The following is a 26,725-nucleotide window of genomic DNA, read 5'->3' as shown; positions in this document are numbered from 1 at the left end:
AATTATTCTTTACTTTTTGCAATAAGGAAAGAACAGTAGGAAAAAAAAATTATTATAATGCAAGAAAAATTAGATTGATCCTTAAGGATATTTTCCATTCCCTGATTGAACTCTGGCCAGGCATGATCTCATTAGATACCCTAATGGAGGTCTTTGTTCCATTTAACGACACTAAACAGTATTTTACTTTGTAAGAATCATTTTAAAGTGCTTTTGTTCTTCTATGTTTCTGAGTTTAGATCTTTCTGGGCAAAAGTAACTGGCTTTTTTTTTTTTTTTTTTTTACATTGGATGAAGATGAGGCAAAATCTGGGGGAAGCAGTTTTGATGTAATTTTAATAGCCCTCAAGTATTTGTCAAGTATTAGCTAAGCTATTGCCACTGTTTCATTTCCTGTTTGTCTTTCCATATGATTCTCTATTGGATTAAACCAGCATGATCATATGGTCAACATACAGTATTCAGAAGTTACCACGGAGTAGCTCCATCTCAATGTGTTCCATGAATGACTTAAACTTGTGCATTCTTGGTCCAATCAAAAAATGATTTGAGCTTCATTCCACTATCATGTAAAGAAGATGACTGACGTTGCATTTACATTCCATCTTCTTCCCCTCTCCTCTTTTACCAGAAGATAAATATATAATATTTTCATATTAAAAGTAATAAACCTTTTAATGCACAACTCTACAAAATATATTACCTGTCTTTGTGATTGTAAAGTCAGCTAAGTCCTCTTGTTTCCTGTTCTTCAGCTTGTTAGAAGTGCTGGCTGACCACTTGAATGCTGAAATTGCTGCTGGAACTATTACTTCAAAGCAGGATGCAATGGATTATATCACCTGGACTTATTTCTTCCGTCGACTTATAATGAACCCAACGTGAGTATAAAATACACATGCAATTTAATCTAAAGATAACCTAAGGGTAGAGTTGATCCAAAGGTGATCCCACTGCTGCTGGAGCCTAGAATACTTAGCAGTGTCCAATGTAGGAGCATTCCTGGCCCACACATGGAATAAAACTCGTATGCACATTTTAATATTTTTTTTTCTCTAAATATAAATGCCTTTCTTGGCAGATAACTTTACAGTTTAGTGACAACTATAAAGTAGCCTTATTGAGAGGGCTACAGCAGCATCCCTAAAATAAAACTCCAGATTATCATATTCTTTTAGATATTGTATTTATAATGTGTTACTTTTTTTTTAGGTACCACATTGATATGTTCTCCCCAGTTTTCTATAGAAAATCTATTCAGACCTGGATTTTCCTAATAAATGAGAGAATAGCTATCAGCTGTTTCTCTGTGATAAAGTTTACTTTCATTAGGGTATCCTGGTGAAACCATGTGTGCAATATTTTCAATGATTGTTATCATCCTGCCTAGCTCCAGCTGGTATGCAGATCCTTCTGAGCTGTTCCAGCAGTGTAGCCTGCCTTTGCCACAAGGTTGTTTTGGGTTAATGGTATGTTACCTAACATGTGATCATTCACCCACCAAAATAATGTGGCAAATAAAGAATTAGGCATTTATAGCACTAAATATCTCTTAATGTACTCCAGAGTGTTGTATTTCTGAAATCATGTTAATGTCTATAACATTTGGCTGAATTTTCAGCTGAGTTCTTTATGGGCTACTGCTGGTGGGAGCCTGCAAGTGATAAAATAATTTCCTTTAATACTTTTTTAGTCTTCGTTAGTTCTGAATTCTGCATCTAGTCCTGTGCTGAGAACCTTTCATGAAACAGAATTTCCGTGTAATCTTCTTGGAAATAAAAAATGCAGAGTGTTAGAACTGTAGAGTAAAGAAAACATTCAATTCTCTCAATTCATAACTAACAAAATGAATACATTTATGTGGAAGGTATTTCTCCCCTGAGAGTGACAATAAAATAAAATCTGGTTTTGCCTAGGTTAGACATGGGTAAAACTGTGATTAGTTGTATGACTTTGGAATTTGCACATGATCCATACTACAATTAATGTTAAAAACTATGCCGCTGCAGGCACTCTTCTTTTTTAATATAAAGAATAAGTGATGTTATTTTTAAATGTCTTGCTCTTGAATTGCTGTGCTAAATAATTTTGTTGATTTGTCTTTGCAAGCTTTAATCATGTGCTATCTGTGGCAGGTAGATTTTTAAGACACAACATATAGCCCAAATGTAAGTGCAGAATATAGAAATGTAGTCATTTGATTTAGTAGGCAAGCTCTTCCCGATATAAAAGAAGGTTCCCACTGGAATGTGAGGTTGGAATGTTTACTGATTTTTTTTTTCATCAGTTTCTTTAATATACAGTGTCACAGAAAGCGAAATCTGATGTTATCACAATATCAATTTTTAAGCGAAAATCCTGGTATTCTGAGAGGATTGTGAGAGGAAAATTAAGGGGGGAAAGAAAAAGGAGAAAAAAACCCCCACACCACTATGTTTCATAGTGAGATGCAGAGCTCTTGTAGTGAGAAACAAGGTGAACACATCTTGACTAGCCATGTCCATAATGGCAGGATAGGAATGCATGTTGAAGTTTCTAATGAAATTGGAGTCTTTCATTGGAATGCCACACATGATGTAGGTTGGAACAGTTCACACGTTGTGCTACTTTACCCCGTGTCTCATCCGTTCCAAGGCGCTCGGTATTCCTTCTGTACTCAGCCATGCAGGGAGAAAAATGAAGAACGTTACTGACTGTGCCAGAGAGGTCACTTCCAGATACCAAGTGCAAAGCAATGGATATACCCGCTTTCCATTCTTTGACATGATAAAAAATTCCATTAAGTTTCATCCAAAGTTACTAAACTAGACAGTTAGTAGAGTTCCTGGACCTACTATCTGTGGTATCTTCAGACCTCCTACAAGCCAAGTATTCCCAGTGCAGTCAGTGTTTCAATGAGATACATCAAAGGAAAACTGAAAAGTTTTATGAAGAGAAGTCAGTGATAGTTGAGATAACTTTGAATAAATTGCAAAATAGTAATGGAGTTTACTGTGCCATAGATGAGCATATGAAATGATTGATATTACCAAACAAGGACTATTTTATTTGTGGCCCTTAATAATCCAAAGGTTTAGGTTAGGTTTGGGGGTTTTTGTTTGATTTTTTTCACAAGAGTAGGAGCACAACGAGTGAATTTGGTTTGGTTAGTTGCACAGTACCTACTCAGTGTCACTTGATACAGTGTTCTTTATCATGTCCTGCCCTGAAGCAATTTTGTTGACTTTCTCTCCACTGTGAAACAAGAACTGTTTACCAGCCAGCAGGTGATTGTACCTTAGTGGTGAATAAGTAATTCCCATATGCATGATTGGTAAATTGCCTTGGGATTCATTGGCATAAAAGTCATTGCATGTGATGCTGTAAATCCCCAAAATAATGGGCTTAGGTAATGTGCAGAAGATTTATATTCTCATTTATTGCCAGTTTTAGCTACTTGTATATTAAAGCTGCATAAACAAATCTAGGATCATTCTATTCCAATCCAGTATCATAAAACGCTTTACTGAATGCCTACAATTTGTACTGTTTAAGTAATGTTAATCTACTTTTGTTATGAGATAAATACCAAAGTATCCTTTCGCTCTAAGTATCCAGGTTTCTTCTAAACGTGCAGGCATTACAGAACTTTTTCTGGCACACTTGAGATAATTTCATAGACTTGTAAGAATGACTTTATTAATGGTGGTGCCAAAAATCTTTGCATGTTACAATACTTACTTTCATCAAACCATTTTCATTTTCTTCTTTGATGAACACCTGTCTCTTGAAATCTGTGAAGTGAATTTTAACTCTTCTAGTTAAGAGGAGTATTATAATTGAGCTGTTAATTTGAGGGAGCGGAGTAGCTGAGTGCCAGTTTTGTTCAGAGGCATGCTGACTAGCCAGGTGCATGTTGTTCAAGAGATGATGGGCAAATGAGAGGGGTGGTCCAAATAAAACTGTTTCTCATAATGTATCAGTCTCAATATCCAGTTTCTTCCTTGTTCTTTCCCTTTCTCAAAGTAATTATTCCTAAATGTAGAGGTTTTTGAATTTGCACAGTTTCTGTGCTACTTCAGTCAAGTGCTACAACGTGCTTTTCTTTCCACATACAACTTTAGTCAATATGTTCTTTACTTAGTCAAGATCATACAAGACAGATCAGCAAAGTGCCCTGTTCTTTGAAAGGGGCTATTTTGAGAGGCTCATCTGTCTCCTTTCTTTGGCTGAAATTCCTTGACTATTTCATTCTTTCACCCTTATAAAAGATTATAATCGGCACCTTTCTACGGAAGAGAAATGGCTACGGGAAACATTTTCTGTAAATCAGGTTATGATATTTTCCAGATACATGTGCAGTAAAAGAGAAGTAGAAATTTACAACATATGCAAAGCTAAGCAGAATCAGCTTTCATTTGGAAAGTTAAGTTTTAGATATTCTGAGAACGCACACATCACATCACTGTTAAAATGTGTGTTGTTTTTATGTATTTATAAATATATATGAGAGTGTGTGTATACATACACACTTATAAAATCAGCTATCTGTGTAAATTCCTTGTGAAGACCTGAAAAAATTGTTTTAGTAATTCATTCTGAGAAGTGTTTTTAAGGGTTCTTTTTTTCACATTATCTCAATCTTACGAAGTTTGCTGGAATGAAAGAATAATGTAGCATAAATGATGATTAAATTATCTCCGATGCTCTTATCATCATGCACTTGTACTTTATTTTAAATTTCCTTTTCTCAGTATGATTAGCTGAGCATGTCTAACCATATGTGAATAAAACTTCCAGATCAAGATTATGTACTGTTCCAATATTCTTTCTCGTATGACAGCTAATATCAGCCAGTCAGGATAGAATATATGTGTTTCAGTGGCAAAATCACAGTTATTCAGAATTTAAGGGCTAGTTTGGAATTATGTCAGAAAAGGGGACTACTAAACAAAGTTAAATTAACTAAGACTAAGAGATAAAATTGAAAAGTTTGGCTGTACCTCCTAAGAACAGAAGCTAAGAAGGTGCAGGTTTGTTACAGTGCAGTAATTTCTGATATCCCCATTTTGAGTTTTCTCAGGGTGGATTCTTTCAGGGTCACGTTTATATCTATGTGCCTGTACGTATACTTCATAAATAACATCTATAGGCATTATTATGAATTTCATAACAAGAGCTTGTTCTTTTAAATTATTAGGGTCTTAGTGATGTGAAGAGTGCAGGAATGCAGTTCTTGGTATGCTTTTACCAAACTTTTCACAATTTTTTTCTGATTCTCGCAGTCTGGGAAGCCCCAGGCTGTTGAGTGTTTGAGCCACCTCCTCTTCCTTGGTCTGCTGCAGTCTTAGATGAGAATGCAAAGCTGAAGACCCCACATCTCCTCATTCCAAAAGCAAATCCACATAATTGTCTTCCTACTCTTGGATATTATTTACCTGTACAAACTATCTGTTGGAATATATCATAGGAAAAAGAAGTGCCCAATCAATATGTAAGCAAATTTACATGTGCCTATTACCTCTGATTTCTTATCTTATGAATGCATCTTAGGAGGCAAACTTTCTTGTAAATATTTTAATTAGAAGCACTGACGTGGAGGCAAATACCTCACTGATGTCAGAGAAACTGGACCCTTTTTTGATCTTCTTAAATAGCCACAAAGGACAATATAGTAAAACCTGATAAAAGATGGCAATGTATCTATTTCCCATACCTGGCAGAAGCAAATATATGAATGCAAGAAAATAAAGTAAAATGCAAATAGAGGTTACTGCCTGCAGCATCGTGCGTGCAGTAATGCATTTTAACAACCCAGTCACGGACTCCAGTCAGTCCATGGTGCCTTAACAACAGGAGTGAGTTGGTACGTTGGTTCATAGCTCTCTGGCTATGAAGGTCCATCAGTTGTGCTGCAGACTTAGTACCATTTCTATGGTACCATTTGCAGATGGCAGCTGCTGAAGGCCACAGGATGGTGAAAGTGAACACGATGACTACAGTAAAGCAGTTTACAAAAATGGCTATTCGTGCTTCCCCCATACTTGTTCATAATGAAATTCTGCATTCAGGACTGTAAAATCTCAGAAAGCACATGTTCTTGCTATCAAGAGAATGCTGTGTATTCGTCGTCTTTGTGCATTTGTTTCATAAGGCCTTCGGCTAGGAAGTTTTTTCTTTTAGTATTTTTGGCTGACTCTGCTGCCGATTTTCATTGTGTGTGTCACTATTACTACCGTATAATCTGAACATAAAAAACATGGTGCTGTAACAAATGACTTCACAGCATTGACAGTTATAGCAGGACCGTTTCAAGGCTGATGAAAAATTTCCCAGAGAGATCTCAGGTCAGGTTTACATAAGCTAAACAGGAAATTATTGCTACCATTCACATTAAATACTATATGTTTTGTGTAACTTCATCTACATTTTATGTTCCTGCACGTCTCTCTGTCTTTCTCAGCTGATGAAATTCCACACTTCCTTAGATTAGAGAAATAAGTTCATGTTTCACGGTTTGTTGTTCTTGCTAAGCTCTACAAGGTTTGAGATTTTAAATATATTATTTATAAGACAATAAAAAGTTCCTTCAGTTTTTGATTGTTTAAATTTTACATACTTTGTAAATTTTTATGATACCTAGGGGTTTGTTATTGCTTTTTCCCAAAGGACTACTAATGGAAGTTAGCCTGTCTAGCCCATGTGCTAGATGCTGTTAGGATAAAACTGCCTTTGACTTTCACACCTCTCAGGGGACAAGTAATTGTTGTGTTCAAACAGCCTGTAATTGTGATCCCGCTGGCTTTCTCAGTACGCTTCTGGCTATTAGAATCATTAAACAACTCAGCACCTGTTAACAGCATTGTAAATATTCAACCCTGCTTGTGTGCAGGTTGAGTCCAATATAGGAGAAGGCTTACAGAGCCCAGCCTCATAAATTAGAGCTTCTGACAAGTCAATTATTGTGAAACTGGGCTTCACTGTGAAATAAATGAAATGGTGTGCTGATAGAAAGGTAGGCTGTCTGTTTATAGCAAAGGGAAAATAATGACTAGATGATTCAATGCAGTGAGCATGAAACTGCATTGTTTTTATTCTTTATCTGTAATTAAATAGTTAGGTAATATAGCTTCATAGAGGAACTCACATACGATGCGGTTTTTATACTTGGAGCATACCAACATGCACAATACAACTTGCATTTATGCCTGTGCATTTAAAATACTGTCTAATGTCATGATACCTCCGTTTTTGCTAATGATTTTAACATAGTCTTTCTAGATGAATGGCTTTACTTTTTATTAGGGGAAAATGTGCTGAGTGACCAAGAAGCTCCTGTGGGTGTGCTCAAAATTATATTTACCCCATTATGGATAGTAGTTAAAACACACTGGTACCACTTCACTCAAGATTACAAGCCATTTAAGATTTTTTTATATTGTTTTATTTGCACTAGGCAGCTAGATATTTACTCCTCTGACAAAAAATACTCAAAATCAGAAAATTTAAAATTCACATAAATTTTAAAAGGTATTATAATACCTTTAATGATTATGACTGCAGTGTGAAATAATGCAAATCAGGCAGAGCATAAGATAAAATCTGTTTGAATTAGTGTCTTAAATTACAGTCTTAAAAAAGAATTTCAGCGTATTGCCCATATCTCTTTCTTTGTTTTATCAGTATTCATCATCATTGTTGTGGTACTGCAAATAATGGTGCTGAAATGATTTGGTGAAATTCTGAATAATGGAACAACAAAGTGTCTTAATTATAATCATTTCAGTAGTGTTATATTCAGTTTAGAGAAAAAATACTAATGAATCATTAGTGGTTTAGATGTATAAAACAGAAAATCTTTTCATATCCTTAAACAACTTATGTAGTTAATTTGCTCAATTATTTTCAGAAGGTAAACAAAATGTTATGAGGTAATTTCTGCTAATAAACAGATTCTAAATGTGTTCGGTGAAGAGATGTCAGGCAGATAAAAGGTGCAGATGGAAATATTGACCATTTTTTTTATCACTACTGTATTACCTCAGTAAATTTAAAACAGGACTTTCATGAAAAGTGAGTTGCATTGAAAATAATGTTAGAATACTTTTGCTACAAATAAGTTCTCTTTGCATAAGGGTGATAATGTGTGGCTGTCTACCATTTAAAACTTTTTAGTCGATATAAATATTTCTTTGTTTTGTTTTCTTTTAGGCAATAACTGTGTTTTAAATATTTGAGATCATCTCAACATGAATCCATATAAAATATCACAGAGTTCAATACTCTATGGCCATATTTGTACACTTTGTTGCTGTCTAATGTGGCTGATTATTTCCTGCTATCAGAACAGATTTTTTAAATCTTTTTCTTCTGTTAGTAGTGTTTTACTGCAACTTTACCCAATTATAAGTGAACATTCAAAGTATCAGAGAATTAACTGCATAATTTGGGATTAATAACAAAGGGGGGAAAATCTGGAAATGTCTATACTGCTATTTATCATGCAGGCTTTTTTCAGCTGTGCTGTTGCTATTCAAAAAGATAAATGTTTAAAACTCTGTTTAAGAAAATAATAAAGCAAATCGCATTCTATTAATAAAAGTCATGGAAGGATACTTGCAGTATATGAAAACACAATTCCATCTTTTGAAGTTTGCTAACAGCAGCATTACAGTAAACAAAATAGAGCTTAAATCAGAGAATGGGATTCATCTGCCCAAATATAGCATCAACAACTGAACTGATTGTCTAAAGTTATTTTTTTTTAGTCAGTGATTACATTTCACCTCATCCTAAAGCGGATTTATAAAATACTTCAGATGAATAGCATTCTGCAAGCACACGTTTCTCTCCACTGGCAGTAAAGGGAGTTTAAAAGACTAACTCAGGTATAGCTGTAACTATGTAAAATCAGTTAAAATGTATCTCAGCACACTGTTTTTTGCAGCCTGTTGTTCACTTGCACAAAATAACACTGAAAGAACCTACTCTCCACTACAGCATGTGGGTTTTTTTCCAGTGGGGATGCTGAGTACATTGTAAGAGGAGGAAATTTTAGTAAAGCAGGTAGTATGACCAAAGGAGAATCTTTCATTATTGCAGCAATCTCAGTAGTCTTTTTGTGTGAGAGTATTTTGCAGAATCGAACAAGTGGGGACAACCTTTTTTACTGTGCTTTCTAACTTTTCAGTAAATCATCACATTTTTTTATTTGTTTGAATTCCACTCTGAAATTGCATTATTTAATTGCTCTGCTTAAATTTAGAATTTTTAAACTTTCTGAGCATGCTCAGTTTTTCTGTACTGCTCATTGAACTTGTTACTTTCTGAATTGGTGCCTTTGTTGAATCTAGAATGCAATTCTTACTACGTTTTTATCTGGAGTTTTCTAGGTAAAAGCTCTCCCTGAACTTACATTACTTTGGCTGAGTAAAAATCTTATAATACAGTTTAAGTTCTATAGTTAAGAAGTGCAGACGTCAGTCACTGGATATTTTTTATATGCTGGCATAATATGTTTTGGCATACTTTTTAAATATTTTTTCTTCATACAGATACTTCATAAATATTTTTTTTTTCATATGGATAACTAAGAACCATTGTTACTATATATAGTTTACCTAAACAATTTTATCTGAAAATGAACATGTGAAGTAACCACATTGACAATTACCATATTCTCTTTTTTTAGTGATTTTAACTTTGAGAATAATATGACATGGAAATGTAACAATAAACACAACATTTGGATTAGTGTAGGGTTACTTTTTCAAGAGGTGTTACTATATTGCCTAGTTTTTATTTTCAGAGTTCCAGGATGTAAGAACAGTTGCTGTGCTTGGTGGGTTTTCTTCCTTTCCCTCGAAGTTAAGATACTGTTACTTGTGTTAGTATTGCTTGTTCACTGTCATAATCAGGAAAATATACTTATGCAATCAGGAAAATTTTCCCACTAACAAAATGTAACCAGTCCAGTTCATTTATATCAACCTTTCTATTAATAGACTGATAAATTACCATCTTTCCATATGTACATGTTTGTATTATGTTGGTTACTCCCACAAACCATTTAAGAATCATGATTTTCTTGTTAGACTATATAAGGGAATAGTTCTGTGTTTAATTGTTTAATGTGGATATTTGCTGTTCCAAACACGTGTGTGTATTATAGCAGCCCGTAAGTATTCCTACAAGGCGTTATTGTTAAAAATCCTCAGAGTGTAAAAAGTATTCATGTGATGCATCTGTTTTCAATTTATCTAGTTACTATAACTTGGAGGATGTGAGCCATGACACTATGAATAAGTACCTCTCAAGCCTTGTTGAGAAATCCCTCTTTGATTTGGAAGGCTCCTACTGTATTGAAATTGGGGAGGTAAGACTAATCTGTGCCTTACAAGATTTGGTAAGATACATGCTCCTAAAATTTGGGAACAGCAAAATAAATACATGCTCCTGATTCGAGATGTTAGAATTTGTCCATGGAGCTATTTGTAAGACTTAGGTTGAAAACTGTGCTTAATTGGGGTTGCAGCTGAATTATGATGCTAAATAATTTTTGCCGTTCTCTTTTATAAAGTAGTCTTAAATATTTTACATTTTTGTAGGAACCATTTATATTGAATTATGTAGAAACTGTGTATATTTGATTCCTTTTCTAACAGGATAATCGCAGCATTGAACCTCTGACATACGGCCGCATTGCTTCCTATTACTATTTGAAGCATCCAACTATTGGGATGTTCAAAGATCAGCTGAAACCTGAAAGCAACATCGAAGAATTGCTCTTAATTCTGACAGTGAGTGCTGATATTTTCTTAAGTAACATTTAACTCGCGGCTTTTAAAGATACTTAGAAGTACATGAAAAAACAACCCCAAAATTTAAAAAAAGGCGTTTCTTCCCTGATCTGTAATTTCTTTTTTTCTTGTTTTGAGCAATATAGCTGAATCATTTTTGATGTCTCAAATGTTTCATCTAATCAGTACTTCGAAATTACTGTACACACGTGTTTCTCTTCATGTGCCTCTTCATGATGTTCAAACAAATCTGAAACTTGTGTTTTCTAAGTTAGGTATAATACTAAAATGCCAGAATAATAACTACATATCAACATCCTAAATCTGTACCAGGGCCATCACGTTGCACTGTGGCAATCCGAAAGACACAGCAGGAGCCATACAGGGAAGAACTGTTTCCTAAAACGCCTGCTTTTCCTTCTCTCAGCCCCTTCACCATCCCTGAGATCATAACTTGCCATAATTCCAGCTCACAGTCCAGCGACTGTTTAGTAGCGGAGCGCAATGCAAGGCAAAAGATTTTAGGCTACAAATCTGGAGAAACAGTGTACAATGCAGTATGATATTCTCATTGTAAATGAATTGGGTTTTACGCCATTTTCCTTTTTAAGTACTTAAGTAGTTCTATCTACAAAATCTTTTTTCAAAATGGTATAACCCCACTCCTATGCACATATTTGAAAACAAGAAGTGCTTGAGTATTATCCAGGATAACTTATTTCTGCCCACTTATGATTGTAGTCTCGTTGCATTATATACATTATACAAGTGGCCCAAATTCTTTAATATTCTGATTTCCAAGTGTTAACTTCAAAATCTAGAGTCTGATCTTATAGTGTTTATGTATGTTACTTTTATATGCATGATCTTTTTGACATGCTGCCAAAATTTCCCGAAGGAGAAATACAAGAAGAAAAATTAAAATAGTGCTATTCAACGGTTTGTGTCTCAACAAAACCTGATCAGCATTTTATGACACTAGGAAAGCCACTTTTCTCGTACAGAGACTTTCTTTCTGATTAATTTAAATCACCTGCTGCAAACATTCGGAGTGTTACAGCTCAGAAATAAAGGCCACAGTAATCTTTTGTAATGGCAAGTGTTAGAGAGCCTAAATAGGCGAATTGCTTTCACTGACCCTACAATATCTGTTGTTCTGTTGTCAGAAAACATTGCCAATTCTATGAAATGAAATTCACTGTATTTGGCTGAATTCAAAATAGTAACCAACCACAATTGCTATATATGCTGTATGTAAAATAAGTGAAATTTTAAAAATGAATATCCACTAGTGAACAGAAGTTAAATAATATAATGCTGAGTATTCAAGGTGAGAGCTTTACCCCGGCTGCTGTCTCTTTAAAATCTCTTCCCTCTAGAGAAAATTTTCTCCACCTAGAAACTTCAGAATTTTTTTTCAGGCAAATTTAGACAGGGAAGTTTGAGAGTAGCATTAGCAGAAATGGGGGACATTTAATGATACTGCCTAAGCTGGTGAGCAGCACATGGAAGATGAATGATGGAAGCAGAATCTAGTGCTGTCTATTTTATCTGAGGGCTCCTCATCTACTGCAACAGCTTGTATCCATGAAGCGCAAAGGTAAACGGCAAATATTTCTGTTGTAGATGAAACCTAGGACCCTACTGTTGGGCAGAGATTGTAAAACTTAAAATTCATTAATCTTGCTTTAATTCTTTCTAATTTTTTTCTGGAAATATAGACTTGGAAGCTGTCCATTTACAGTCTTAAGAGGAATGAGACTAAAAATAAAATCACTCTGAGTCAAAATGTGCCACTTGTCGATTTGAAAGATGAAAAGGCTGTATGAATGCTGGATGCCATTATAGCTGACAATTTTTCCTTTTTATGCAGAAGTTGATTTTCATAATTACTAGTGGAATTACTATTGTGTCTTGTTTAAGGTGTAAATTGAAAGTTGGGTTTTTTTGTTGTTCAATCTGATGTAGTGTTGAAAAGAATTGCATTTCAACAGAGTTATTGCCAATGATTTTTTTTTTTTCCCTAAACACTCTGAATTAATGAGTTTTATAATTACGGCAGTTGCTTCACACCTCTATTGTTAACCAATGACATTACATCTGCCTCGCTCCACTGGTGCCCTCCTCCTTCCTATTGAAGCATTTAGCAGTTTTGGCAATAGGGAATTACATGGCATGGGGTAAATAGTCTAATTAGGTAAAAGTGAAAATCCTGAGGGAAAAGGATATTTTAAAAGTAATTTGAAGAATCTCAGATGATGCTGGAACTGAAAGCTGTATTTGTAGTACGAAAAGGCCTGTTATCTTTGCAAAACCTAATTCTAATTGTGATTACTCTGCTGATCACTCAGTTTTAAAATTTTGAATTTTGGACTGTGTTTTTTAAGAACAACCGTCCAAAACATTTCTCAAATGCAGTTGCAGGATTTTGTAGATGTGAAACGTGGGTCTTTTTTTGTTAGCACTGTCCATAATCTTGCAAACCTTTAGACATTTGCAAGTTGTTTGATGTATATAAAGAAGGCAGAAGTGTACAATTATAACAAAGAAAATACTGATGTTGTGGGTTTGAAATGGAATATATACAAGTTTTTTTACTAAATTGTAAATGTGTAAATTTAAAAGGAGCAAAAGTTGGTTTAAAACAAAACCAGTAAAAAGAACTCAGAAATTTATGTTCATACTAATGGGTTTAAATCTGAGTTTGATTAAGGGAATTTGAGTTTCAGATTGATATTTTGCCATGCCGATGGGTTCAGAATTCAGGATCATTCACCAATGAATTATCAGGGAATCTCTGCAACTCATTGAAAGAGAAGTTTTGAGTCATCCTGTTTCTACTGCTGATGGGTCTCTCAAAAAAGTCACTTGATAGCAAGATTTGTTTCCACTTAGTAGTCAAGACCATTCATAGCCTTTTCCAGTATCCGTTCTTTTCTCTGTTTTAATTTTATCTTTTCATCTGACCTTCTGCCAGCATTTTGCAAGATCAAATGAATTTTTTTCAGTATGGTTTAGGGGTTGAAGTGTCCATAACATGAACAGGAACATGGCACGTGGGAACAGCTCTGCAGTCATGTTGGCCGTACACAGTCATAAGTGATACAAATAGATGGGGTACAATCCCTGCACGCTTTCCCTCTCCTCTCAGTAAATCCGTACTCGAGATGTTTAATCTGTCTTGGGTTTGCAGTAAGCAGTCAAAGCTCAGATTCAGTTACTTTTGTAACTGATTTGTGCTAGTGGACCTGTAATTTTTCTGAGAGAAAATGTTTGATGCTTTTCCACAGAGCTTTCTTTAAAACTTTCCTAACCGTGCTTCAGATGGGAATAATCCAAATGAGCTTATTCACTGTTGAGTTATGGCGCTTCTTGCATTAAGTATTATTGATGAGAAGGTGTCCATGGATTATTACTGACAGGCTGGATTTCCCTGAGGTATCTAAAGACTGTTTCCTTTTGTTCTGAAAGTTAGGTGCAGAGATTAGAACAGAGGTCTGGGTAAAAAACAGTGTGAGATACTTTGGGGTAATTTTTGTCATTTTTTGTACTAAATCAGCAGTCATCACAAATCTTTTTAAAATCAAATGTAGGTTTGTTGTACCTTGAGGAACAGAGGTCTTTTTATCTGGTTGTCTGGATAATATTCTCATTTACAGTTCAAATACTTTGTTAGATCTCTTCATACTGGTCAGCGAAGGGAAGTACGTTACCATCTTTAAGCCCTTGTTTTATCTGCTTGTTGTCCTGTATTTCTGGTTTTGAATTCTACCTACAAGAGAGAAATGGTTGGTTTCCTTGTGCCTACTGCTGCCTTTCATGTGAAACTCATGTAAATGGGTTTCTTTTTAACCGGGGAGCCTAGGGACAGAAGAGCTTGGGCTTTGTGTTTTCCTGAGGCGTAGGTATCCATCTTTCTGTGATATCAGCGCGGACTTCTGAGTTTGGTATCCACATCCCTCTTCCCTGTATTTCTGTCCGATAGTTGACATGGTTTCGTTACACTGGCTTGTATTAGACCAAGTGCTTCAGAACTCAGCAGAAAAAATCTGGCGTTGCTGGAGCAGCAGATTTGGAAAGTAGAAGGTTCATGAAACAGATGCCCTCTGTCCAGACACATAGATAATAAAAGAGTAAAATTATTAACGCCTTATCTGTCTTTCATTATCTTTTACATATTTGTATTATGAGATTCTAGGTAACTCCGTTAACCTATAGCTTTATTTTCTGTTCATCATCATTGTCACATCGTAGTCTAACCAGAGAAATATGCAAGTCTCTGTGAATATTTACATTCTCAGCCTAAAGTAATTTTATTTCCTTAGCAGGATTCTGTCTTAAAGCTGTTGGTTCAGTCTCCCATGAAGGGTTCACAAAGGTTTATGACTCAGTGATAAACCATCTTTTCCACTGGTCTCCAGTTAGATGCCAGGGAAGGAGGAATTAATAAGTTACAAAAATATTGTCCAAGAGCAAGCTAATGTGAGCTGGTTTGTGTATTATTTTCGCTGCAAACCATGTCAGAAACATGGGGTTTGGGGTTTTTGTAATATATTATATAAAACTGCTTTTCTGTTCTATGAGCAATTTCAGAAATAAATCATGTCACCCTTCCTAAGTCAGTCATTTTCTTGTTTAAATTTACATTTACCTTTAATTTAGAAGGAAATAAAGGTGCTACCATGATTTTCATCAAGGCAAAAAAATAGAGCAAGACTGTATTCATTAGTTTATTCTTTTAAAATGTGGCATTTCGGTGTCAAGAATAGAAATACTTTATTACGTAAACTTTGTCAAATGAAAAACAATTATGTTACATGCTAACTTTTAAAGAAGTTACATATTTGATTTCATGTATGTCATGAATTCTCAACAATATAAACATGGCTGCTGTGGCCACTCTCCAAATAGGAACAGGCCTCAGCCATTATGTTATTTTTAGTGACTCCTTATAATAGGATAAAACTGTTACGTCTTACCATTAAATCTTTTCTTCACAATAAATCCATACCTAGGACTGTTCAACGCATAAATTTCATGCTAAACAGAGGCATTTCCAGAATCATCTACTTAATTTTTATACAGCCTATATTTTATGGATTTTAATATTTTAAAACATTTGTGATTCATTTCCCACTTGGAACATCTAGATAATATCATAGTGTATTTAATAAAATAGTTTAAATTTTAAAATTTTACTTGGTTTCATGAAAATAGAACAAAATGCTATAGTGAGTTTTAATAGCATCCAAATTTCATCAGCTATGTCCAGTGTATTCAAAATATCTTGTACTTAGCAGAAAGAGTACTTACACACGCAAATACTCCAACGTGAAATTTGTCTTGATTTTTCTCTAGTCCCAGTAGATGGAGCAGTTTTGAATGTTGCTGTAGTACTCGAATATAGTATTTTTTTCTAACATTATGACTTGATGATTCTTATTTTTCTTTTCCCAAATAATTGTTTGATTTTTACTTTGAAAGCATCATATGCTGCCCACCTTTCTAGAAAAGCACAATCAGTTGGAATCGAGATGACAACACCCACCACTGACAGCTAACGAAACATGGCATAAGTCTTCAATTGTTATGGCATCAATAAGAAAAAATTACTTTCAAAACCAGAAAACAGAAGACTTTCCCATCCTCAATATACATGACTTTCTAATCTCTGATTAACTGATCTCCTTCTTTTTCCCTCTAATCTACTTACTCCTGTCTTTACTTGCCAGTTTAAAAAAATCTGAATCAATAGTCAGGAAAGTTAAAATAAAACCTGTTTTAAAGATGAAGTTAAAGGTTCCTGACATACATTTCCCACCACATAGGCCATAAGACAAGAACTGTTGTCTTGGAAATAATATGGTACCTTCAGGTTTTTTGTTCTTTGGCTTTTTTTGTTTGGTTCGGGTTGGGTTTTTTGGGTTTGTTTTGTTTTGCTTGGGGTTTGGGGGGAGGGAGTGGGGGGCTGGGTTTTTTAAGTTGTTTTGATTGCCATGCAGTGTCCAGGGGAAAAACTTGTGAAAGTGTGTATAGCTGTGGTAGTGGAAGCCAGTAGCCTCAGGGTATACCTGCATTTCAACAGCTGTTTTAGTAACGGTTTCTGTCAGAAAAATGACGAAATAAATTCCTTTAACAGGAGCTATAGCTGCAGTTGTAGCAGCAAAATGCTCATGTTTACCCATGAAAATTATTTTTATGAGCCAGGAGATTATTGCACTTGTATCTGCTGGGGTCAGTAAGAGTACTGTCCTGGTCTGGGACTTAGAAATGTGAACACTGGCTGCCCTCTGTGGCAAATCAACACTTGTCCTTGGTGTACCTGCTAGAAGCAAGTTAAGTGATATAATAGCAAGCTTGGTTTAGCTGACTGCTTAAAGCTGCAGGCAATTAAACTATGCACTATTTATTTATTTCAGCGCAAAAGTCTTTTACTTACCACTTGCCAGTTAGTCATTATGCAAGATTTCAAACTGTGCATGGCTGTGTACGTACAGCCAGTACTTTGCAAAGTAATCAAATTGAAAATGAAATGGCTTTTTTTCAGCCGTCATGTCATATGGCTCTGTTTTCAAATATACAATATGTTTGTTGAAATAATGTTTGTGTTTGTTGAGACAAAACTGAAGTTCTAAACGGCATCTTTATTAAGGTAAAGCTGAACATTTTATAATATATAATGCTGCTTTGGTAAATGACCATGGGTTCTCATGCCCCAAGTACTCATTGAGAATTTTACAAGCATGGTGTGCCTTTAGAAAGTCAGTACAAATTCTACCTACTTTGTGCCTCCCAATTTGTAATTAAAGCCTGACAGGCAAACTTGGGCCTTCTGCAGCCTGCAGTTCTTTTGTCTGCTCTGGACTCTAGTTACTGCCTTTGCTTTTGATGGAGTTATATCATTGTACTATAAATTATAGCCGTTATAATTATATTGCTGATGAATTTGTTTTCACAGAATTCAGTTCACTTTGTGACACCAACTTGTCCCTGCTGGCTGCTGTTTAAAGGCACACAAATGTTTTTCTCTGTCAGCAAAGAAGTTAATGCTCAGACTTGTAAAGCCATTAAGAAAGAAGATGGCATTTTGTACCTTGTTCTCTGATTGGAACTGAAATATCAGGATAAGGATTGGTTTGACTGAAAGAATTACATCATACCTATATTGTTCCTTTAGAGTAGTTGTTTAAAAAAAAAAAGGCATAAGAGGATTACTGATCAGTCCTTAATGAAGTATCTGACACCGGTATTTTCCTATTTACATATAGATTCTTTCTTCATCTCATTCTTTTCCTTTTTTTTTTTTTTTTTTAGTTTCCTGATGGAACCTGTCTAGCTTCAGAAGGTTGAATTTTATTTTAAGTGTTGATGCTATGTATTATCACAGATGAACTTTTAAGAAATCAGCCTCTCATATTGTTTCCCTAGTATTTACAAGATGCTTCATTTCACAGTTACTTAGGTAGTTCAAGCTACCCATAATGTTAGAAGAAATTGCAGAGGGATTTTTGCTACCAAAAGGCCAGAGCTTTTCTTATCATTTGAAAACGTTTATATAGATATATATATATATTTGTAAATTTGGTATAGCATAGAAAGCTTGCTTTTAGAGAACAAACAGTTGCAGATTTTCTTCACCTCTGCAACTTAATGAATGTGGGCCAGGCAAGTGGTGAAATATTGGAATTGTTGTATGTGAAAACTGTCAGATTACACAGTCATGGAATCATTTTAATTTTATCTGGGATTGTGATGGTTTGACTGAAAATTTATAGTAGATTGTTGTCCCTTTTCCCATGGAAGAGTCAAATCAGACGTTACCAATTTGATGGGGTTGCCCACATGCCAACTTCCCACTGCCTTTCCTTTCTGTCTTCCAGTGCAAAAGACTAGCAAGACAGCAGAGATGATTCAAACTAGTAGTTTTTAGAAAGATAAAATATATCAAGTCTATTTCTCTCACCTTAGAGGGTGAGAAAATGGCTAAAATCCCTCTCACAAAGGGTCTCTTAAATCCTTCTCCTGTCAAGGTGAAGGCATGCTACTCTGTTCGCTTATGGTCATTTAGTGTGTGCATGCATGTCTACTTACAAAATATTTTTGGGTACATCTGATGTATACAATATTAAGAAATTTTCTCTTAAATGTACTAGATCATTGAATGCACAATATTCTTTAGGTTAATGAGATGAATTCCAGTTGTTTTATCATTTGGTTAAGGCAGCAAGCAAACATAAACAACATGAGGTATAGACATTAGATTATTTATTTCTTTTGCATATGAGTGTCTTAATATTTACTATATGCAGTCATATAAGATGCTAATTTTGAATACTTCTTTAGCTATAAGAATGTATGTTTGCTTTCTCTTGATTCACACAGAACAGATGGATGCTTGACTGCCTGCTAATCCACAGCTGGAATGGTTTCAGCAGTTTCCACGTTGCTGGGTTAGAGTGGCTTTTCTAGTGGACTGAGAGGGCAGCAAGAGAGGGATATCATTATTCATCAGTATCCCAGTGGGATCGCTGCCAGCAGAGATTAATTTTTTCTGTTATGCTTGTAAAACAAGCTCAGGTGGAGTCTCTAATCCTCAGGGCACGGGTGGCAGATCAAGGAAGATGCTACAAAGCTAGTTAATTTTCAGATTCTAGGGGAAACAGAAGCTCTGTTAGATGTATAAATACATGATTGCAAATTTAAGTAGCTCAAATCCAAATGGGATCTTCCCGGACATCTGGTACTGAAAAATCTCTGTTTCCTTTGTCTTTTAAAATAAGTTTTTAAAACTTTATACCAGAGGCAAAATATGTGCAACTCTCTTAATTGTCAGTTGTCTTTCCATTTCATCTTTTTAATACAGTTCTTACAATGTACTTCAGATAACTGCATGTACAGGTAGAAAAGATGGTATGTCTGTGTAGGAATACTGAGTCAACAGTATTCCCACAATACTGCGGTGAACATCACCAAGAAAAATTATCACTTGCCATGCAAAAAGGGTTGGATCTGCCCTAGCAATGCATGGTACATCCCATTCAGGTAACGGGATGTTCTGTTAAGGTCATATATGGTACAAGGGCATTTTTGTCATGTTACTCACTGTATCACACCTCTGGTCATTCATGACAGAAGTGTTGATAAAACTTCCTCAAATCAGGTACACTGAAACACTGATAGGTTGTCCATTTGTTTAATGGACTTCAAATAGTTTTCCTTTTACTGTTTTTTGTTGCTGTCATGAGTACCCCTGTTCCTCAGCCTTGTAATTATTAGTGTCTTCAGCCTCTGCATTACCTTGTAGCTCTTGAGTTATTGGAAACATTGGGTCAGATTTTCAAGCAATATTAATCCACATAGTTACACTGAAATGGGTGGAGATGTGCCAGTTTTTATCAGCAGGGAACTACCCTTATTGAAATTTACATGCAGCAGCTGTCACTTCCTCTTACAGTTCTCGTTTTTTATTATTATATTAAACTACTTTCATTTAAAAGTCCTCAGAGTGAGACCAGTAGCATTGGCTTGCTGAAAAGACATTGTGCATGTAGGCACCTTCCAAGTTTCCCGTATATTTCTGCCAGTTCATATTGTTCTTCTATTATTCTGGGCTTGAGCTTCTCTTCAACAGAGGCTGCAAGTCATTTCACCACATGATGACAGGTATTCATGCCTGTGAACTTTTTATTCCCTTTTGTCTTTGGTCACATAGTAGTCTAGATTCAGAATTTAATCCAGTACAAAAATGCAGGAGTGTGCATTTGTGTCTCCCCACTAGGGACGGTGCCACAGGTCAGCAGATCTGAAATCCAGTTTTCAATGAACAGAGCTTTTACAACTTGCTGTAAACATATACAGTATGTATGGGCCCCATTGCACATAAAGAATTTGTAGCACCTACTCCTGTCTCCACGCAGAGTAGCATTAACTTAATGCAGAGATCTGTTAACTTCTTCCCTGGGTCTGGGCTCTGCTCTGGAAGATCCCAATGGAGGATCAAAGCCAAAGATGGGAAGTGATTGATCGCTTTCCCAAGGACAGCTCAGTGCCAGGATTTGCTATTACAATTTTTATTGCTGTCATCATCTCAATCAGCAGTTGAGCCAGCTGATTCAGCCAAGCTCAGTTTCAAAACATGGACAAATGTCCAAATGGAACTGAAGTAGATTACTCATGACAATCAGACTTTCGAATGCATACTCAGACAGATTTTCCTAGTTTTTTGTTAGCACATTACTGAGTTCATGCACTGAAAAGCTTTTCTGTATTAATGCAATACAATTAGTTTCAATACAGCCAAAAGCAGTTGGTTTTAAATCTTTCCTATAATATGACTTGAGATTACAGGAGAAGAACGTTGTGGGTCATTGCCCCATCTAGGTATTAAGATTAAAAAAGGTGGGGTGATGATAATGCATTCAGAATGTGCAGGTTCAAAGCGTTCTCATGAAAAGTAATAGGAAAAGTCAGGCATCTTGGAGAGCCGAAAATCTCAAATATATGATTTCCAGTGATAAAATGTAATAATTCTCTCACATCATTATAATTCACTTTATAAATGGAATTTATACCATTCCATTTATATTTATTTGCTATGGTCAAAGTAACTTATTCTAGGTGAACAGCATGTATGCCATACCAGTTTCAAATGTTTGCCCTTATTTTTGTCCTACTTCAGCCTTCTTTTGCATTTATTTTTCCTTAAACTGTGCAAGTGTTACAGGCTTACTTATAATCAATAATTTAACTTAAAAACCTGAGAGTGAACTAAAGCCACCTCTGTGGAAGTTGTACAGGCTTAATACTATCAAAGTACCTACACATTTGGGGGGAAGATGAATGTATTGTAAGAACAGTTTTTATTAGAACTGGCCAAATACATAGCACTGAATTATGATTGTGATTATAAACTTTATGAAATATGGATTGTGAGAGTTAAGACTTAAAATCATTAATTCCTTGTTTTAGTAAAGTACGCAGGTTAAATAAAAGGGAATCATTCTGAAATAGAATCGCTTTCTAAGTGTATTTTTTACCATTCGGTAAACCAATTACAATGATTGTATTATCTATTACTGTATCTTCGTGTACACCAAAACCTAGCTTCTCTGAAATGCTCAGGAAACATGAGGGAAGAAAAAAAAAAAAAGGGAAATCTACTTTCAAGTTAGTATAGAAGTCCTAAGAACTTTTTTCCCATGTCAAATTATTGTTCCTTTATATCATTCTCCCTCTTTCACGTGCTATAATGCTTGCATTTTCTTTTAGCAACTCTATGCTGAAGCAGAGGTCTGTAATTTAACTTTGTACGTTAGGAGTTCCCAGATCTGCCAGGTCACTCTCTGCTACTGGTAGCTAATATTGCTGACCCCCTCTTGCTCTGTGCGCAGTGGCAAAGGTCTTTCAGACTCCTGACCCCTGGTCATCAGGAATGTCATCAGTAGTTTGTAGTTTGGATGTTTTAAGTAAGAGGTGAACTTGTGAAATCTAAACCCTTCAGGGTGTTTTTAAGTGATCACTCAACTGTTTCATTGCCCTAGCTTGTACTTTTTATGATGTCTGTAATTCTAAATTTGTGGTGTTTATCATATGCAGCTATTTAAAAGCAAAAATCAAACCCTTGTCAGTTTAAAGTGAGAAGTCTGAGAATACAATGATGTATGATTTCTCTGATCACTGACATGAGGACTTGATAAACACTGTAAGAACTTTTAACATGTACGTTCTTATACATTGTGTTTGTAGATCCCGTTACTGAAGTGTGCCCCTTTCAAATCCTGAAAGATAGTTACAAATTATTTTTTTTAAACTAATAGATTTACATAATTGCATGATGATGGGTTTTACAACTTTATCTCTTCAACTTCTCATGCTTAACTGGAAATTTCCAGTTCCCTCCTTGGTAAGTCTTAAATCTAGAGCCCAGGGTAGCCCGGCCTCACTATTTTGCTCCTACCTAGTTAATTGGTTTAACTTTACAATTTGAATTCTATACTTTTTTTTTGACACATAGCTTTTGTCTGTGAGAATGCATTAACCACTGATTAAATAATAAATAAAAAGTTAGTATTTGTTCCAAAAAGATACTGAGCAGCCCTCATCCCTTGGACGTTGCTCTCCATCCTACGCGTATCTGTTTTCCTCCTGTCATTTTTCCAAAAGTAGAGAGTACTCTGACGGAATACTAGAGAAGCGGCCAGGTCATTTCCCCATTACCCAAGCTGGAGTGGAGAGTTGGGGCAGGCGAGTCCCCAGCGGGAGGCAGCAGTGCCAGAGAGGGATCCCCCCTTTTTCCCAGCACAGACAGATGCTGCCCTGGGGCTGCAGCTCCGACTCCCCCATGCCCCACGGCGCGGGGGCTGGCACGGGGCTCGGCTTTCGGCCTTTCATCCCTGTCAGCCACCCACCCGGGAAAGAAGGGATGGGAACCCAAGGAACTGCACTGCAGGGTTGGCTTTGTTATAGAATCATAGATCAGTATGGGTTGGAAGGGACCTTCATGGTGGATGCCATTGGATTGCACTGCCACATACATGTGCATTTGACAGGGAGAAATGTTATATGGTATATGAAGGCAAGGAGCTTGTTTAGAAGTGGTCTCTGTGATGAATTACAGTATCATGTAGTAAATACATTCTCATCTTGCCTGACAATTTTTGTTGTCTTCTTTTGCATCATATTAGCCACTCTTAGAATCATAGAATCATTTTGATTGGAAAAGACCCTCAAGATCATCAAGTCCAACCGTTAACTAACACTGTCACTAAACCATGTCCCTAAGTACCACATCTACACATCTTTTAAACACCTCCAGGTATGGTGACTCCACCACTTCCCTGAGCAGCCTGTTCCAACACCAAACAACCCTTTTGGTGAAGAAATTTTTCCTAATATCCTAAGATCTCTGCAAAACTTCAGCCTGTTCTGTTGCTTAGTGGAGGCTGCCAGGCTGCCCCAAAAATCTGGAATGTCACTTCTGTAAAGTTTGTCTTAAAAGCATATTTTTACATTTGTAAAACAGAGTGAGGAAGCTCTTTGTACAAGTGTCTGCTGTCTAAAAAAGAGCTTCCAATCTGAATATCCCTGTGTTATGTAGCAGCTTCAATAAGCTGGTAGAAATGACTTTTTTTTTTGTCTATGATGTGGACCTTGAAAACATGTATCATGTTTGTCCTTAAAACTTATAACTAGTAATATATGTTTATAACTGTCTTTAACTGGGATGTTGTCCTAGAACTTTTATATCTAAGAGTAAAAAAAAACACTCAAACATTTTAAACTTTGGAAGTTTGAATTATGTCCCATAAAGCTGAGACCAAAGCATATACATTTATGGGCTACCAATAAACTCTTTAAAATAGGAGTTTATAATGGAATCAGTAACACAGATATAATTTTCAGAGCAGTAATTCTAGCAGGTACTTCTCCAATTCCATTTTTCAATCTACTTTACTTTTTAGTGTGAGCTGAAAAACAGCTTTTAAGTATGTGGTCAGTTTGGGCTTTTTTGCCTCCTTTTTTTTTTTTTTTAGCACACATTTGCTCACATATATTTTTTTTCCGAATATAAATCCAAGCTTGATTGTGCACCAGCTGCCTGCCAGGATACATCTGTGCAAATTTAATGTCTTTCCTTATAAATCAAACTCACACTTGAAAATGTGAAGATAAAATATAGTATAAATATGATTATTAATTTAGGTAATTTTCATAATATCTACTTTTGCCATTATTGTGTCACATAATATGGCCTTGTGCTATTTAGAAGGGCAAAGGCAAAGGGAGATCAGCTTGGGAACTTCAGTTAAGGGATTTTTTAATTTTCCTTGTAATATAGTTAACAGGGTCAAATGAAATTTTTGTCAGCACACGAATTGAGATATAGATATGTATATAAAACCAGAAATAATCTCAACTGTTTTTAAGTGCAGAAGTTCAAGTATACTCAAAGAAAAAAAATATAGAATTTGTGAATCTGTTATAAGACATTATTATCCAGTTACCTAGTTACTCACAAATTATCAGTGCTTGTTCTTTCTCTGTTTCAGCCATGCTAATTTTCTCTGTCCTGTCCTAAGGGTAACATAGGTATTGCCCAAATGAGGACACATACAGACTGCTTTAAAGTAATATTAGAGTCCAGCTACTTGTTATACACTGTAGCACTATGTGGAAGTGACAGGTCAGGATGTTGCACTAAAATACTCTGTAGCACTTCGTACAATGGAACAAAAGACAAAAGCCAATTATATAATAATATTATCATTGAGCTTGTATTTGCCTATCCAGTTACTTAAAGATTGAAGTATGCTGGTTTTGCTCGGAAAAATAAATTGCATATTGACATACCTTTGAACTTCTGATAGCAGAAAACTAAAATTTACTTCATAATGTATTATTCGTGTTAATCGCAGAACAACTGTAAAAAAAAAAAAAAGCAGCTTATTTTTTATTTTTCATTCTATGCACAAATTATGATTTTTGTAGTCCTTCAGCATGTACTCAGGCTACCAGAAGTTTATGTATTTTAAACCAAGATTCAGGTAAAGAGAATGCAATTACTGTATTAGCTAAAAAATATCCTCCTCTTTTCTCCATTTTTATTCTTCTGGTAGTTACTTTTAGTACTAGTTTACTGCAAACTTTTAAAATACTTTAGCTTAATGACTGCTAATTTTGGTATCAAATTTTCTAAGAATGCTTTTCCCTTGTTTCTTTCTACATCAGAAACTCAAAAGAGAGCGAAACACATTGCAGGTGTGTTGAAGTTGAAAATATGGTGTTTAGGTTCACTGTACCTATATAAAGAAAAGGAATGTACAGATGGTCAGTCAATTCTAAGGTAGTTTCAAGAACAGCATCACTAAAGAAAAGACTGCTGGTTCAACTCTGGAATGTGAGAAACTATTTTTGGTTTGGTTTAGACCCTCATTGTTACAAATTAATCAACTGCACTTTAAAGTCTAGAACTCATTAACTTTATAAGTTTTACTGTTCCCATGACTGAACTTAACTTAAAATATTCAAGTTTACTTTAGTTGCTCACCTTGATCCCATTTCTGTCTACGCTCCACAAGTATCCTCATCTCTCTTGTAGACAGATGGCAAGATGTAGCTACTTGAGATTTAAAATATTTCAGCAGGATTACATGTGATGTAAGTTTATAGTTCACTGTAAATCAGTAATTTCAGCCAAACTTACACGTTTGTGGGTAGAAAGAAAATCTGACTTTTTTCTAACCCTATGGACACGTACTCGCCGTGCTGGATACCTTATTTAAATTTTAGTTCAGTCTGACTCCTCAAATGCCTCATAGTACCAGAAAACTGCAAAAGATATATTTTTAAATGGGATGAGTTGTTTACTTTTAGAACAATTCTAACAGTTGAAGTAAAGGGTGATGGATATCTGCATATCTGGAACACTATCTTGCAGACAGGACTACAAGATGATTCTTTGGCTGGTGTTATGCAGGAAACAGAATTCAATTATGAGAATAGCCCTTTGACCTTGTAAAATGTAACTACCGAGTTTATGTAGGTCTGCGTGTGACTTTTCTCACTGGCAAAGCAAGTTACTGTCTCCTCTATAACCCTGCATCACATACAGGTTGAAATGTAGATTTGAGGGGACTGTTTCACCCTCAAAATGATGCACGCAGTCTCTAATGCCCAAAAGAAGATATTATTGGGAAAGTCCATCACAGACCTATAGAAAGGAGAGATGTGACATGACTACTAAACACATGATTGCAGAACACATAGCTAAAATTCCTAGTTATCTGCTGGTACGCTCCAAGTTATGCTTAAGTGTGTAGGTGCTTGTAAACATATTATTTGCAAATGTGCCGAAATAGTCCTGATTTAACAGAAGAAAAAGGGAAAGTGAAAAATGCACAGCAGTGCTTTGTGGTTTAACTGTAAAGTTTGTATTAAGTTTCTTGTCT

At 35.5% G+C, this 26,725-nt stretch overlaps 1 protein-coding gene across 2 annotated transcripts in view; it reads left to right on the top strand.

The window, feature by feature from the left end:
* ASCC3 (activating signal cointegrator 1 complex subunit 3) overlaps nt 1-26,725 on the top strand; it is a 267,227-nt gene that overhangs the window by 216,057 nt on the left and 24,445 nt on the right. For both annotated transcript variants that reach the window (XM_065631955.1, XM_065631954.1), the window contains exons 34-36: nt 756-881; nt 10,243-10,354; nt 10,644-10,778. In XM_065631955.1, coding sequence (XP_065488027.1) covers nt 756-881; nt 10,243-10,354; nt 10,644-10,778 — 373 coding nt within the window. The remainder of the gene's footprint in view (nt 1-755; nt 882-10,242; nt 10,355-10,643; nt 10,779-26,725) is intronic.

Source organism: Caloenas nicobarica, chromosome 3 (assembly GCF_036013445.1).
Source record: "Caloenas nicobarica isolate bCalNic1 chromosome 3, bCalNic1.hap1, whole genome shotgun sequence".
In the NCBI taxonomy this organism is placed as follows: Eukaryota; Metazoa; Chordata; class Aves; order Columbiformes; family Columbidae; genus Caloenas; species Caloenas nicobarica.
The sequence above is the reverse complement of the archived record's forward strand: the minus strand, read 5'-3'. Positions and strand labels throughout refer to the sequence as shown.